The sequence below is a fragment of the Lithobates pipiens genome, unplaced genomic scaffold (assembly GCF_037356315.1).
Source record: "Lithobates pipiens isolate NorthernLeopardFrog02 unplaced genomic scaffold, aLitPip1_a1.2 Scaffold_28, whole genome shotgun sequence".
Taxonomy (NCBI): domain Eukaryota; kingdom Metazoa; phylum Chordata; class Amphibia; order Anura; family Ranidae; genus Lithobates; species Lithobates pipiens.
The window spans coordinates 24,357,313-24,373,400 of record NW_027507789.1 but is presented as its reverse complement, the minus strand read 5'-3'; the positions used below and the strand labels follow the sequence as shown (position 1 = coordinate 24,373,400).

Below are 16,088 nucleotides of genomic sequence, written 5' to 3'. Positions count from 1 at the left end.
GCCTTGTCCACCATTGCAGCCTTATGCAGCCTTGTCCACCAGTGCAGCCTTATGCAGCCTTGTCCACCATTGCAGCCTTATGCAGCCTTGTCCACCAGTGCAGCCTTATGCAGCCTTGTCCACCATTGCAGCCTTATGCAGCCTTGTCCACCATTGCAGCCTTATGCAGCCTTGTCCACCATTGCAGCCTTGTCCCCCATTGCAGCCTTGTCCCCCATTGCAGCCTTAGCCCACGTACACACGGTCAGAGATTTTGCCAACCAAATCCGTCGGATTTTGCCCGTCGGATTTAGTCCGACGGATTGTGTCCGAAACTGTTGCATACACACGGTCGGGCCAAGTTGGCGAAAAATCTGATCTTTCAGAACGTGATGACGTAATTTCGTTACGATGGGACTACGTTCAGGCTAGTAGCCAATAGCTTTGATGTAGGAATTTGATCTGAGCATGCGTGGCACTTGGTCCAATGAAAATGCTCTACACATGATCGGATTAGGTCCGTCCGGCCCAGTTGGTCGGGAAATATTTCCAACATGTTGGAAAATTGGGTCGGACGGAGATTCGGACGGAATCAGTCCGATGCATACCACACACAGTCGGATTATCTGACGACACGGTCCGATAAGACTCATTCCGACAGATTCTCCGACCGTGTGTACAAGGGCTTAGATGCAGTCTTGTCCCCCATTGCAGCCGTGTCTATTTTATTTTTTAAAAATGCCGCCGCCGAGATACAGAGCCAGATGTGTATCTCGGCGGCGTGCGGTAGTTCTAGGCGGGCCTCCGGCCGCCTTCGGCTCTTCTTAACAGCTTTCGGCCGTTCTCGGAAGCTTTCGGCCGCCGAGAAGAGCCGAAGGCGGCCGAAAGCTTCCAAGAACGGCCGAAAGCTGCCAAGAAGAGCCGAAGGCGGCCGAAAGTCACCTTGAAGAGCCGAAGGCGGCTGAAAGCCGCCCGGAGGCTCAGAATTTCGGGGGATCGGCGTATAACACGCACCCACGATTTTCCCCTGCTTTTAAGGGGAAAAAAGTGCGTGTTATACGCCGATAAATACGGTATATATGCTCCAATTTCGGAGACTGAATTTTTTTTTCACAGGCTAGCTGGTAAGTCTGCTGGGAAATCTTTTGTTTGTGATGTGCGTTGCCCTTCCATGTGCACCTCACTGCAAAGGCCAGTTATACGTTTGGCGTGGTTGCCACTTTTTGTACCGCACTTATAACCCCCTTTCACTGCTTAAACCACCCCAACCTTGCTTGTTCTGGAGCAGGCATACTTTTGCTAGCATACAATAAAAGCCATGTACGCCAACTCTTCATAAACACCCGAACTCCATCATCTGGAGATGTGTAGATGTGATAATCAGGTGTCCAAAAAAGTTTGGCCGTAGGGTGTATCTCTTTATAAGCACAGCACTATGTGGAAGCACCTACCATGATATTCCTCATTGTTGTCTCAGTGAGAAGTTTCTTCATGATCTCGGGTGGTACGATGGATCCAGCAATAATTCCTGCAGAAGAAGGCCTCGGTTAAAAACGGTGGAACTGGTTGGACTTCTCAGGTCAAGTGTTAAGATGCTTAAAAAAATACAGCAAAGGCAAGAACATAAAAGGAACAAATATGACACAGTTGCATAAGAGTCAATATTCCTAGTAAGATATTCTATTTAAAGCCACCAAAATTTGATGGAGTAGCTTGGGGGGGAGATCCTGAGAAGGGTTTGGAAGTAGGTCCCGGGGGATACTGAGGGGGAACACATTCATCACTCAAGCTGTAGACTTCATATTCCTACTTCTGGCCCAGACTGGTATACAGTACTTTGTAGTTTGTGGGGGGTGATCACCAAACCAGGGAACGGAAATGAAGTAGGTGGTTCCCAGTTGATGCACAATGGGCGTTGGTAGTTGAGAAATAACTGTGTGGAGGAGGTGGCGTAAAAGCTCAAACTCCACCATACTGACAGTTCCTAATCCAGCCATTCCCAACAAGGAATCTGAGGAGCTCCATTGTTCCATCAAAGGTTGTTCCTTGAGCAGTGGAGTAATGGCAGATCTGGCCTACAATGACCACCAAGGGGCACTGACATCCAATGTAAGGGATCACTTCTATAATGACCATGTAATCAAGCGCTACACTGACCATCAAGGTAAGTGGTGCCCTGCATAGACCATGAATGTGAGGACGCACTACATAGACCACCAATGTAAGGGGACCCATTTTCCATTGGCCACCTATATAAGGAAGCGCTATTCCACTGATCATCAAGGTAAAGCATGCCCTACACTGACCACATATGTAATGGGGTACTCCACTGATTGCAAATATAAGGGGACACTACACTGACCACCAATGTTAGAGGACACTACACTGACCACCAATGTAAGAGTACAATACACTGACCACCAATGTAAGTGGACACTACACTGACCACCAATGTAATTAGACACTACACTGACAACCAATGTAAGAGGGCACCACACTAAATAGTAAAAGGGGCAGTACTCTAACCACCATGTAAGGGAGCACCACCCTGACCACCAACGTAATTGGAAACTACACTGATCACAAATTTAAGCGAGCGCTATACTGACCACCAATGTAATTAGACACCACACTGACCACCCATATAAGGGAATACTACTCTGACTACAAATGTAAGGGGGCACTACATTGGCCAACAATGTAGGGAGACAATACACTGAGCACCAATGTAACTGCACACTACACTGACTATCAATGAAGGGGGAAGGGACTACACTGACTACCTATATCACTGGACACTACACTGTCCACCTATGTAATAGGGCAGTACACTAACCACACATGTAAACAGGCACCATATTGACCACCAATGTAAGGGGACACTACACTGACCACCAATGTAAGGGGAAACTACACTGACCACCAATGTAAGGGGAAACTACACTGACCAAAAATGTAAGGGGAAACTACACTGACCAAAAATGTAAGGGGAAACTACACTGACCACCAATGTAAGGGGAAACTACACTGACCACCAATGTAAGGGGAAACTACACTGACCACCAATGTAAGGGGAAACTACACTGACCACCAATGTAAGGGTATAATACACTGACCACCAACGTAAATGGACATTATACTGACCACCAATGTAAATGGACATTACACTGACCACCAATGTAAGGGGACATTAGACTGACCATCAATGTAAGGGGACACTACACTTACGACCAATATAACTGAACACCAATGTAAGGGGATACTACATTGACCACCAGTGTAAGGGGAAACTACACTGACCACCAATGTAAGGGTAAACTACACTGACCACCAATGTAAGGGGAAACTACACTGACCACCAATGTAAGGGTATAATACACTGACCACCAATGTAAATGGACATTATACTGACCACCAATGTAAATGGACATTACACTGACCACCAATGTAAGGGGACATTAGACTGACCATCAATGTAAGGGGACACTACACTTACGACCAATAAAACTGAACATCAATGTAAGGGGATACTACATTGACCACCAGTGTAAAAAGAAGCTACACTGACCACCTCCAATGTGAAACAAAATCCAATCTGACTACCAGTGTAAGGGGATACTACACTTACCAATAATGTAAGGGGGCACTACACTAACCACACATGTAAAGGGGCACTATACTAACTACAAATTTGAAAGGGGCAATACACTTACCACATGTAAGGAAGCACTACACAGACCACAGATGTAATTGGACAGGACAATGACCACCAATGCAACTTGTAAGTGGACATTAATGACCACCAATGGAGGGGACACTATACAATTTCTATGCATTATGGAAACTATTGAAAATAATGTTGTTCTATAGCAAGAGTATTTAATATTAGCTCTCGATATCGAATAGGCATCTAGGTATGCCACATTTCTTTTTTCTAATTGACGTTTATTAAAGGGAAATTCATTTTTCACAAAGTTACATGAAAAGCAGTCACATACCAGTGGTGAGAGTGGAGCTAAGAGCTGCGAAGTCCGGTTCTGCCATCATATCAATATACATGGTTGGGGTGCCGTAAATACTCGAGCATCTGTGGGGAGTTAAAAGAACAAGTAATGACTACTTATAGCACACTTCACTAGAACCATACAATCGCTGGGTACAGCGGTGCGGAGCGATTCCTCCACTTAGTTAGACTGGAGTGCTTCTGTTTAACCACTTCAATGCCGGACACTTTCACCCCCTTCCTGCCCAGGCCATTTTTCAGTTTTCAGAGCCGTCATACTTTAATAGGCACTAGGTGGCACTGAGGAGCTGCACATATATAAGGCACTGATGAAGCTGCACTAATATAAAGGTATTGATAAAGCTGCACTAATATAAGGCACTGATGAGGCTGCACTAATATAAGGCACTGATAGGTGGCACTACTAGGCGGCACTGATGGGCACTGATGAGGTTGCACTAATATAAGGCACTGATGGGTACTGATGAGGATGCACTAATATAAAGGCACTGATGAGGATGCACTAATATAAGGCACCGATGAGGATGCACTAATATAAGGCGCCGATGAGGATGCACTAATATAAGGCGCCGATGAGGATGCCCTAATATAAGGCACCGATGAGGATGCACTAATATAATTCACCGATGAGAATGCACTAATATAATGCACGATGCGGATGCACCAATATAAGGCACTGATGAGGATGCACTAATATAATTCACCGATGAGAATGCACTAATATAATGCACGATGCGGATGCACCAATATAAGGCACCGATGAGGATGCACCAATATAATACACCGATGAGGATGCACCAATATAAGGCACTGATGAGGATGCACCAATATAAGGCACTGATGAGGATGCACCAATATAAGGCACTGATGAGGATGCACCAATATAAGGCACTGATGAGGATGCACTAATATAAGGCACTGATGAGGATGCACTAATATAAGGCACTGATAAGGAGGCACTGATGGGCAGATTATCCGAAGGACACAGAGCTCACAGAGCGTGCCAGATGAACGCCCCAGGGAGTGTGCATAGGATGTGGCTTTCGGGGAGGACATTCATGGAGGCCCTGCCGAAGCAACAGAACCGCGCTGTAGCCGTCTTTTGGTTAGGAAGTGGTTAACCACTTGCTTACTGGGCACTTAAACCCTCCTCCTATCCAGACCAATTTTCAGCTTTCAGCGCTGATGCACTTTGAATGACAATTGCGCGGTCATACAACACTGTACCCAAATGATTTTTATTATTTTTTTCCATGCAAATAGAGCTTTCTTTTGGTGGTATTTGATCACCCCCGTAATTTTTTTGTTAAAATTTTTTTAAAAAGACCGAATTAAAAAAGTACAAAAAATGTTTTATTATAAAATTTTAAAACAGTAATTTTTGTCCGTCATTGATGTACGCTGATGAGGCAGCAGTGATGGGCACCGATAGGTGGCAGTGATGGGCACTGATGGGTGGCAGTGATGGGCACTCATCAGTTACACTGATAGGCAGCACTTCTAGGTGGCACTGATTGGCACCACTGGTGGGCATTGATAGGTGGCACTTGTGGGCATTGATGGGTGGCACTTGTGGGCACTTTCAGGTTGCAATTATGAGGCATAATTGCCTCTTCCGCTTCGGGACCGATGTCCCTTTAAGGTGAGCCGTTGATCGGCTTTTGGTTTTCTCCTCCGCTGTCAACGTGAGGAGAAAAAAAAAAAAAGCGATTACCGAGCTTTTGTTTTGCTCATGTGATCAGCTGTCATTCGCTGACAGCTGATCACATGGTAGCTTAGATCGGTGATCACCTGAGTCTCAGCGACTCAGTGATCACAGCGCGCTCCACGCGCACCCTACAGGGAGCGTGCACAGGGGAGGCCTTCATATGACGGCCTCCCGGGAATTCACATCTGCGCTGTGGCCGTCATTCGGCCATAGCGCGGATGTCAGGTGGTTAAATACCACCAAAAGAAAGCTCCATTAAAAAATAATAAAAATGCAATATGGGTCCAGTGTAGTATGACCGCCCAATTGTCATTCAAACTGTGACAGCGCTGAAATCTGAAAATTGGCCTGGGCAGGAAGGGGGTGAAAGTGCCCGGTATTGAAATGGTAAAAAATTTAATAAATCACACCACGTGACAACAACAAAAAAAAAATCTCAAACCTACTTCTCCTTCGAAACGGCCTCCAGCACGGGCCGGGCTTGAAAGCTCGGAGAGGGTAAGACCATCGTGGGACCGTACATGACTGATGTGAGGCTGCCCAGTACAGAGCCCATGCAGTGGTACATCGGCACAGGAAGAGCGACGCGCCAGTCCTTGGGGGAACAGCAAAGAGACAAGTCAGTGTTAGTTGAAATCTAAGACATGAGGATGCATATGCCGTGACACTCACCCCTCTCCAGCCGTACCCGAGCCTCGCCCCCACGTACTGCGCATTGTTCACAATGTTGTGATGGCTCAGAGTGGCTCCTTTGGGAGATCCAGTAGTTCCCTAAAACAGAATAAAAGCAATTTAGAATAATAATCAGGACAGAGAAAGGATAAAACATTGCTTTACATATTGTGGCATCATGTATCGGGACGCCTGCCTTTACACCCACATGACCTTTAAGGACACCCCAGTCTTAGTCCATAGGGTTCAATATTGAGTTGGCCCACCCTTTGCAGCTATAACAGCTTCAACTCTTCTGGGAAGGCCGTCCACAAGGTTTAGGTAGGGCGGTAAAACCATCACTCAACGGTTTGCTTTTACTGTCCATATGAACAAGCCCTAAGCCTTATTTATTATCATGGAAGTGATACTTTCTCTTATAACAAGACTTTGCTGTATTTCTCTGCATTATTTAAGTTCACCACTAGATGTCGCTGATGCTCATTACTGAATCCAGGTGGAAAAATGTTAGCGATTTACACATTGGTTTGTGTAGTTCTATTTATAACGTGCTTCTCTGCGCCAACAAACATGCCAGACTGGCGGGCACACAGATCAGTGGAAAGAATGCCAGTGCAGGGAATATGAAAGAGCCAGTAAAGGAGAACATCAACAGGCCCGAGGGTGATGATACCCTACAGGGAGCGCACAGCGTATCTTAACATAGCACAGATCAACAGGCCCCGAGGGTGATTATACCCTACAGGGAGTGCACAGCGTATCCTAACATAGCACATATCAACAGGCCCCGAGGGTGATGATACCCTACAGGGAGTGCACAGCGTATCCTAACATTGCACATATCAACAGGCCCCGAGGGTGATGATACCCTACAGGGAGTGCACAGTGTATCCTAACATAGCACAGATCAACAGGCCCCGAGGGTGATGATACCCTACAGGGAGTGCACAGCGTATCCTAACATAGCACATATCAACAGGCCCCGAGGGTGACAATACCCTACAGGGAGTGCACAGCGTATCCTAACATAGCACATATCAACAGGCCCCGAGGGTGACGATACCCTACAGGGAGCGCACAGCGTATCCTAACATAGCACATATCAACAGGCCCCGAGGGTGACGATACCCTACAGGGAGCGCACAGCGTATCCTAACAGAGCACACATTTTTAAAAAAATTTTTTTTAGATTTAAATTAATATGGCTTGTGGTAAATTTTTTCATTTTATTTTTATATTTAGACATTTCCTAACTCCAGCCCAGAATTTCCTTTCTGCTTTGAGTGGAGTGGAGAAGGGGGTACAAGAAGGGCAGAGATTTAACCACTTGTGGACCGTCCCACGCACATATACTGCGGCAGGACGGCCGCTCTGTGCCAGATCACATACCTAGTAATCAGTGATGTAAGTAACTCAGTTTAAATAAACGGAGTTACGTAACGCAGTTACTTTAGAGGGTAACGAGTAATCTAACTGATTACTCTTCCCCTCATGGTAACTCAGTTCCCATTACTTGGGTGGTGTTACCGCAATTACATCTACCGCCCGGGAGGCCCGCCGTGGCCGCACTGCCTGGCCGTTCGTTCCGCCGCGGGGAGGGGGGGCTTTTGCCCGCTGAGCTGAGAAGAGGCTGAGACTCAGAGAGACTGTCTGGACCGCCCCATCCCACCCCACCTATCCAGAGAGAGAGAGAATGTAGGGAGGTGGGGCGGACACTGAAAAATGAAGTCAGCTGACTAGCTGACACCAATCGAGTGAAGGGGAGGGTCTCCATGAGGAAAGGCATCCCTGGAGGCATTCTAGTAAGTGACTGTCTGACAATTCGAATTGCAGTGCAATCAATCCATCCCAAGTCCTCCACCACCTCTGCTTCTTACGGATCCCATCCCAACCCACCCACCATCACTTCTACAACAGAGTACCACCGCTGCCTGACACCCCCCCCCCAGAAGTACCACCGCTGCCACCCCCCCAAGTACTGTACACCACCACTGCCAAACCGCCCCCCCCCCCCCCCCAAGTACCACCACTGCCACCCCTCAAGTACCACCGCTGCCACCCCCTCAAGTACCACCGCTGCCACCCCCTCAAGTACCACCGCTGCCACCCCCTCAAGTACCACCACTGCCACAGTTACTATACTGAGTAACTAATTGCTTTTCCAATGTAGTAACCGAGTTACTAACGCAATTACTTTTTGGGAGAAGTCATTTGTAACTTAACTTATTACTTTTTTAAAGTAAGATGACCAACACTGCTAGTAAGTGATCGAACAATTCCGGGTCTGGGGCGCATGCACGCCGCTCCCGCTGTGGGAGAGGGGTCGGACACAACAGGAGCCAATCAGCAGGCCCTGCAGACACAATGTGCACCGGGACCTGACACTCTGTGCCAGATCACATGCCTAGTATGTAACCTGACACTTTCCGGGTCCGGGGCACATGCGTGCTGCCCCCCCCCGACCCCTCTCCCGCTGTGATTGAACACAACAGGAGCCAATCAGCGGGCCCGGCAGACACGATGTGCGCCGGGACCTGGCAATCGCTTGGGAACGGCGGTCTGCCGATGTAAACGCGGCAGACCGCCGTTCTATGAGCGGGGAAATGTACTAATCTTGTGTTTCTGCTAAGGAGGAACACTGATCTTTATCTTCCTCTAGTCAAAGCACCTCCCCCACAGTGAGTAAACACTCCCTAGGAACACATTTAACCCTTTGATCGCCCCATTAACCCCTTCCCAGCCAGTGTCATTAGTGCAGTGATAGTGCATATTTTTAGCACTGATCACTGTATTACTGGTCCCCAAAAAGTGTCAGTTAGTGTCCAATTTGTCTGCCGCAATATATCACAACCCTGCTACAAGTCGCTGATCGCTGCCATTACTAGTAAAAAAAAAAAAGAAGAAATAAAAATATCCCATAGTTCGTAGAACTTTTGCGCAAAGCAATCGATATACGCTTATTGGGATTTTTTTTTTTTTACCAAAAATATGTAGCAGAATACATATTGGCCTAAATTGATGAAGAAATTAAATAAAAAAAAAAATATTGGATGTTTTATATCAGAAAGTAAAAAAAATATTGTTTTTTCCCCCCCTCGAAAATTGTCGCTCTTTTTTTGTTTATAGAGCGAAAAAAAAAAAACTGCAGAGGTGATCAAATACCACCAAAAGAAATCTCTATTTGTGGAGGGGGGGGGGGGGGGAAAGGACATACATTTTATTTGTTTGTAAATGGGTTACATTTCCACTTTAACCACTTGCCGACCGCTGCACTACGATATACGTCCTATTTTTGAAGAGGGATATCTCGGTAACGGCAGCAGCTGCTGCCACAACCGAGATATCCATCTCTTCAGGCGGCGGTCGGCTGTACGATAACGGTGGTCTCCACGGCGGATTCGACGCGAGATCACTGCTATCGGCGGCGGGAGAGGTGCCACCCCCCTCTCCCGCCGCCCTCCCGCACCTTCCGCCGCTTACCGGAGCCGTCGGTAGCGGCGGAGGCGATCGGGTCCTTTCATCTGCTGGGCATAGAGACAAGTGAGGCTAAGATGGCCCCCACTCGTCTCTATACCATAGGAGGGCGGAAGCGACGTCAAAACGTCACTTCCGCCCATACCTCTTAAAGGTGTATTTTTTTTAAATGTCAGATTTTCATTTTTTTTTTTTTTTGCATTTTAGCCCAAATATGAGATCTGAGGACTTTTTGACCCCAGATCTCATATTTAAGAGGACCTGTCATGCTTTTTTCTATTACAAGGGATGTTTACATTCCTTGTAATAGGAATAAAAGTGATCCATTTTTTTTTTTTTTTTAAAACAGTGTAAAAATAAATAAAATCAATTAAAATAAATAAGAAAAAAAAATAATTTTTTTTTAAAAACACCCCGTCACGACGAGCTTGCGCACAGAAGCGAGCGCATACGTGAGTAGCACCCGCATATGAAAACGGTGGTCAAACCACACATGTGAGGTATCGCCGCGATCGGTAGAGCGAGAGCAATAATTCTAGCCCTAGACCTCCTCTGTAACGCAAAAAATGCAATCTGTAGAATTTTTTAAATGTCGCTTATGGAGATTTTTGAGGCTAAAAGTTTGACGCCATTCCACGAGCGGGCGCAATTTTGAAGCGTGACATGTTGGGTATCAATTTACTCGGCGTACCATTATCTTTCACAATATAAAAAAAAATTGGGCTAATTTTACTGTTGTCTTATTTTTTTATTCAAAAAAAGTGAATTTTTTCCAAAAAAAGTGTGCTTGCAAGACCGCTGCGCAAATACGGTGTGAAAAAAAGTATTTCAATGACCGCCATTTTATTCTCTAGGGTGTTAGAAAAAAAACTATATAAAATGTTTGGGGGTTCTAAGTAATTTTCTAGCAAAAAAAACTGTTTTAAACATGTAAACACCAAGTCTGAAAAAGAGGCCTGGTCCTTAAGTGGTTAAGGAAAGAAGCTTTGGAACTGTATCCTCTATTTATTGGCTATTTATAGGCTGTCCTCAGACAACCCTGGGATACAGATAACTCCAGGTACAAGAGGACCTTAATCAAAAGGCAAATTCAAGGATTGCTCGAGACTCCAGAAATACACCCGAGGACAGAAGTATTAAACATGTCAGCTCTGCAATCTCTAATTATTTATTTGATCATTTCTGTGGTTGGTGGCTTTGAACAGCTTTGGACTTTTTATTTTTTTTTGCTAGAAAATTACTTAGACCCCCCCCCCCCAAACATTATATATAATCTTTTAGCAAAGACCCTAGAGAATAAAATGGCAGTCGTAGAAATATTTAATGTCACGCGGTATTTGCACAGCGGTTTTTCAAACGCAATTTCTTTGGAAAAAATTCACTTTACTGAATTAAAAAAAACTAAAATTAGCCCCGCTGTTTTGGATATCAAAAGGTACAGCTGCAGATGGGCACCCTCACTCGAGTATAAGCCAAGGGGGGCTTTTTCAGCATCAAAAATGTGTTGAAAAAGTCAGCTTATACTCGATTTTTACTGTATTATAGCGGGAGTCCACCGTTTTTTTTTTTTTTTTAAAAGCCAGCAGCTACAAATACTGCAGCTGCTGACTTTTAAAATAGTGACACTTACCCGCCCAGCGCGCCCGCGATGTCGGCACCCAAAGCCGATCACTCGATCGTCTCGGGTGCTGCCGCCGCCATCTTGGGTATGGGAATCAGGAAGTGGAGCCTTTCGGCTTCATTTCCCGGTTCCCTACTGCGCATGAGCGAGTCGCTCTGCGCGATAAGGATGGTCCCCCGCTGTCTCTGGGATCCGTGTGTTTCCCAGCAGGCAGCGGGGGACTTTCGGAAAGGGGCGTACCTTCTGCAGAATCTACGCTGGAAGTGGGTGCAGATACCTGTACTGTACAGGTACCTGCACCCCCCTCCCCCCTGAAAGGTGCCAATTGTGGCGCCGGAGAGGGGGAGAGGATTCCAATGAGCGGAAGGTCCCCTTTAGGGTGGACCTCCGCTTTATTGTACTTATACTGTATTTTTACCTTATTCCTTTAGGGGAAAAAAAAAAATCGGATCACTTTTATTGCTGTCACAAGGAACGTAAACATCCCATGTGACCGTCATGTCCCGCACACACACGGTCGGACTTTCCGACGACAAAATCCATTGGATTTTTTCTGACGGATTTTGGGCCAAACTTGTCTTGCATACACACGGACGGACAAAGTTGTCAGAAAATCCGATCGTTCCCGAAAGCGGTGACGTACAACGCGTACGACGGGACTATAAACGGGCCAGTAGCCAATAGCTTTCATCTCGTAATTTATTCTGAGCATGTGTGGTCACTTTGTCCGTCGGAATTGCCTACACATGATCGGAATTTAAACTATCAGATTTAATTGTTGGAAAATTTTAGATCCAGCTGTCAAACTTTGTTCGTCGGAAATTCAGACGGAAAAAAAGTCAGATGGAGCCCACACACGATCGGATTTTCCGACAACATGATCCGATCGCACATTTTCCGCAATCGGATCATGTCCGATCGTGTGTACAGGGCATTAGGGTTCATGCACACAGGACATTTTTACAGCTGTTAGGGGCAATTGACATTTTTTTTTAACTGCCTCTAAAAGCCCTCCATGTTAGTCTATGTGTCCATGCACACAAACTGTCAGAGGCATTTGGAGGCATAAGCGTTTAGGGGCAATAAAAATAAATAAATAAATAAAAACTTCCAGGAGCTGTAAAAACAAAAAAGGCATTTTTACATTACAGAGTGTTTTTAATAATAAAAATGCCTAAAAACACTAATGTAAATGTTTTTTAAAACGTCCCGTGTGCATGAGCACTACTAGGGACTCTTTATGAGTATAGTGAATCTTTATGGAGGGATCAGGGGTCTAAAACCCCCCAAATACCTCCTCTGCACTTCAAAGTATTCAAAACGCTAACATCTGCATTTTTGAATCCCTTCGATTTTTTTCAAATCGCCGCCGTTGGCTGCCGAGTAAAGCGGAAGTGACGTCGCTTCCGCGTTACTACATCGGAGACCCGATTATAGCCAAATCCGATCTTTGTTTCGGGACTCTGGTCAGCCGGCAGACATACCAGTTGGTTGCTCGGGTCTCCCGGTGAGAGGGGGCACCACCCCCTTACCACCGCCACCTTTCCCGGGCTCTGCCATCCAATCTTGGAGCCCGGGATCAATGCAAACCAGTGGCAACGGCTCAACAGCACCGAGAGAGAGAGGAACTGACATTGTTCCACCCTCTCTATGACCCTTTTAGAAAGCAGCTGATCATTTGAGGCCAGAGGAGAGATTTGGGGTCTGTCATGGCCCATGCTGTCACAAGGGATGTTGTTCATACTTTGTGCAATAAAATGAATACAAAAAAAAAGTGTAAAAAAAAAAAAAAAAGGTTTTGTATAAAATAAATAATAATATATATTTTTTTTAAAGCACACCAAGCTTACATGCGAACGCATACATTACTCCCGTACACATATGTAAACGGTGATCGCACCACATGAGAGGTTTTGTTGCGAAAGTCAAAGTAAGAGCAATTTACCGCCAGACATCCTGTGTATTTCTAAACTCATAACCTGTAAAGGCGTTTAAAGCGGCATCTATGGAGAATTTATAAGTACCGTATTTTGTCGCCATTCCACGGGCAGGCGTAATATTAAAGCATAACATGTTAGATATCTACGGGCGGGGGGGGGGGGGGGGCGTGCATGCTTGTACCCTAAACACGGAAGTACGCAACAACATACGGGTATATTGCTGTGCCTACTTGCCTACAGTGCAGTACTTAGCGGGTGGTTGATAAGTCAATCATTAGGTGCAAAAAAAAAAAGAATCTCCATTGGCCCCATGGGAACGCGCGTCCAAAATCTACTGCATTTTTTGGTGAATTTCTAGTGCGTTTTTGGAGAGGTTTTGTGCCTAACAACTTTCTCCCACAAAAGACAAAACGCACGAAGCTACCGAAAACAGATGATTACTCAGCAGCACTACTGTGAAGCCAGGTGATATGAGAACTCACAGAGGTGAACTGGATATTGATGGGGTCTTCACACGACACGCTCTTCTGTATGTCGTGCAGCTGCTTCACGTGTTGGGTGGTGCCGGCACTCATCACTTCCTCAAAGTGGAAGGTACCCGGGTGCTTCTTGTCCAAGACGATCGCAATGCGAAAATCTGGAAGTCTGCCAAAAAAAAAAAAAAAAAAATAACAATTGAAAGATAACCACAGGGGTCGAATTTCCTGATGTCTTAAGTATGACAACCAAGAAGCTCCTATATAGAACTGTCCACACCACAAACTCAGATGTCTGATAGCAGCAATTAAGATTAAAAGTAGAACTAAAAGGTAAAATAAAAAAAACACACACTGTATATCTACTTCAATACCGGGCTCTCCCCCCCCCCCCCCCCCTTCCTGCCCAGGACAATTTTCAGCTTTCAGCGCTGTCGCACTTTGAATGACAGCGGTCATGTAACACTGTACCCAAACAACATTTTTATCATTTTCTTCCCACAAATGGAACTTTCCTTTGGTGGTATTTGATCACCTCTGGGGTTTTTATTTTTTCCTAAACAAACTGAAAAAGACAGAAACAAAGAAAAAACTTTTTTTTTACAAATTTAGGTTATAAAATGTTTTCTCCTTCACTGACGGGCACTGATAAGTCAGCACCGATAAGGTGGCACTAATGAGTAGAATTGATGGGCACTGATATGCAGCACTGTTAGGCACTGATGGACCCTGACAGGCGGAACTGATGGGCACTGGCAGGCGGAACTGATGGGCACTGGCAGGCGGAACTGATGGGCACTGGCAGGTGGCATTGATGGACACTAATATATGGCACTGATGGGCAGCACTGATGATGAGGTACTGCCAGGTTTTCCTGATGGGTACTGAGGCGGGCACTGATTGGCACTGTCAGGCATTTCTGATGGGCACTGATAGGCAGAACTTGATGGACACTAATAGATGGCACTGATGGGCAGCACTGATAATGAGGTACTGCCAGGTTTTCCTGATGGGCACTGATGGGTACTGTGGCGGGCACCAATTGGCACTGTCAGGCATTTCTGATGGGCACTGATATGCACTGATAGGCAGCACTTGATGGACACTAATAGATGGCACTGATGGGCAGCACTGATAATGAGGTACTGACAGGTTTTCCTGATGGGCACTGATTGACACTGTGGCGGGCACCGATTGGCACTGTTAGGCGTTTCTGATGTGCACTGCTGGTGCCACACTCGGGCTTTCACATTCGGGGCAGCATGGGAGGCAGTTTTCAGGCACTTTATAGTCGTTATTTCTAGTGCTAAAACATCTGAAAACGGCCTCAGTGTGAAGGGGGTCTTATATCTGTGAAATAAATAAAAAAGAAATTCATATATTCAAAAAGATCATTACATTATACTCCTATAGCTACCAGAATACAGCAGCATAAGGGTACATTCACACCTGCGAATATACCCACACTCCAAAGTTTGTAAAATCCACTTGGGGACCTGGAGCCCGGAGATTCCATAGCGTTATGGGTGGGACGGAATCTCCATTCCTGGGACTGGGTTTTGGGAAGAGCCAGGAGTCTGTCTGGCTGATTGAGCAGGTGGGTCCTGGGCTTATAGCAGAGTCGGGATTAGGGTTCTGGGCTCCACCCAGAGAGACAGGAGTCCAAGGTGTGCGGGTGTGCGGGTGTGCGGGTGTGCGGGTGTGCAGGAGTGCAGGAGTGCAGGAGTGCAGGAGTGCAGGAGTGCAAACCAGAGACCGAAGTCTGAGGATCAGAGCAGTGAGGGGCTGCTTTCTAGATAGACGCTGTGTGTGTTGAAGCTGTGTGCATCTAAGGAGACAGATGAGAGCCTGAAGTGGAAGGCCTGAGCAGCAAGGAAGCTGAAAAGAGGTACAGTAGTTGTACGGGACCCCTGTTATATGGCCAAGAGGGCTGAAGCTTAAAGCCTAAGTGGCAGTACTGCTGAAGAGAGCCAGGCGGCTCGGCATTTTTCATTTATTGTTTTTGGGAGAAGAACCCTTGTGTGGGCAACCAAGTGCATGTATGAACTTTATTTTGTTCCTCTTAATAAAAGTGGGCTACTATGCCGTTAAACTAAAGTTCCTGTTCACTGTGAACTTGCTGAAAAGGCATCTGCCACTGAGTTACCATCCCCCAATGTCACGATGGGTTGTTTTTTTGTTTGTTTTTTTCGTT

At 46.0% G+C, this 16,088-nt stretch overlaps 1 protein-coding gene across 2 annotated transcripts in view; it reads right to left on the bottom strand.

Moving 5' to 3' along the window:
- ACSF2 (acyl-CoA synthetase family member 2) overlaps positions 1–16,088 on the bottom strand; it is a 146,104-nt gene that overhangs the window by 47,386 nt on the left and 82,630 nt on the right. For both annotated transcript variants that reach the window (XM_077458912.1, XM_077458911.1), the window contains exons 6-10: positions 13,901–14,063; positions 6,384–6,482; positions 6,158–6,306; positions 3,978–4,066; positions 1,431–1,507 (exon numbers count right to left, since the gene is read on the bottom strand). In XM_077458912.1, coding sequence (XP_077315038.1) covers positions 1,431–1,507; positions 3,978–4,066; positions 6,158–6,306; positions 6,384–6,482; positions 13,901–14,063 — 577 coding nt within the window. The remainder of the gene's footprint in view (positions 1–1,430; positions 1,508–3,977; positions 4,067–6,157; positions 6,307–6,383; positions 6,483–13,900; positions 14,064–16,088) is intronic.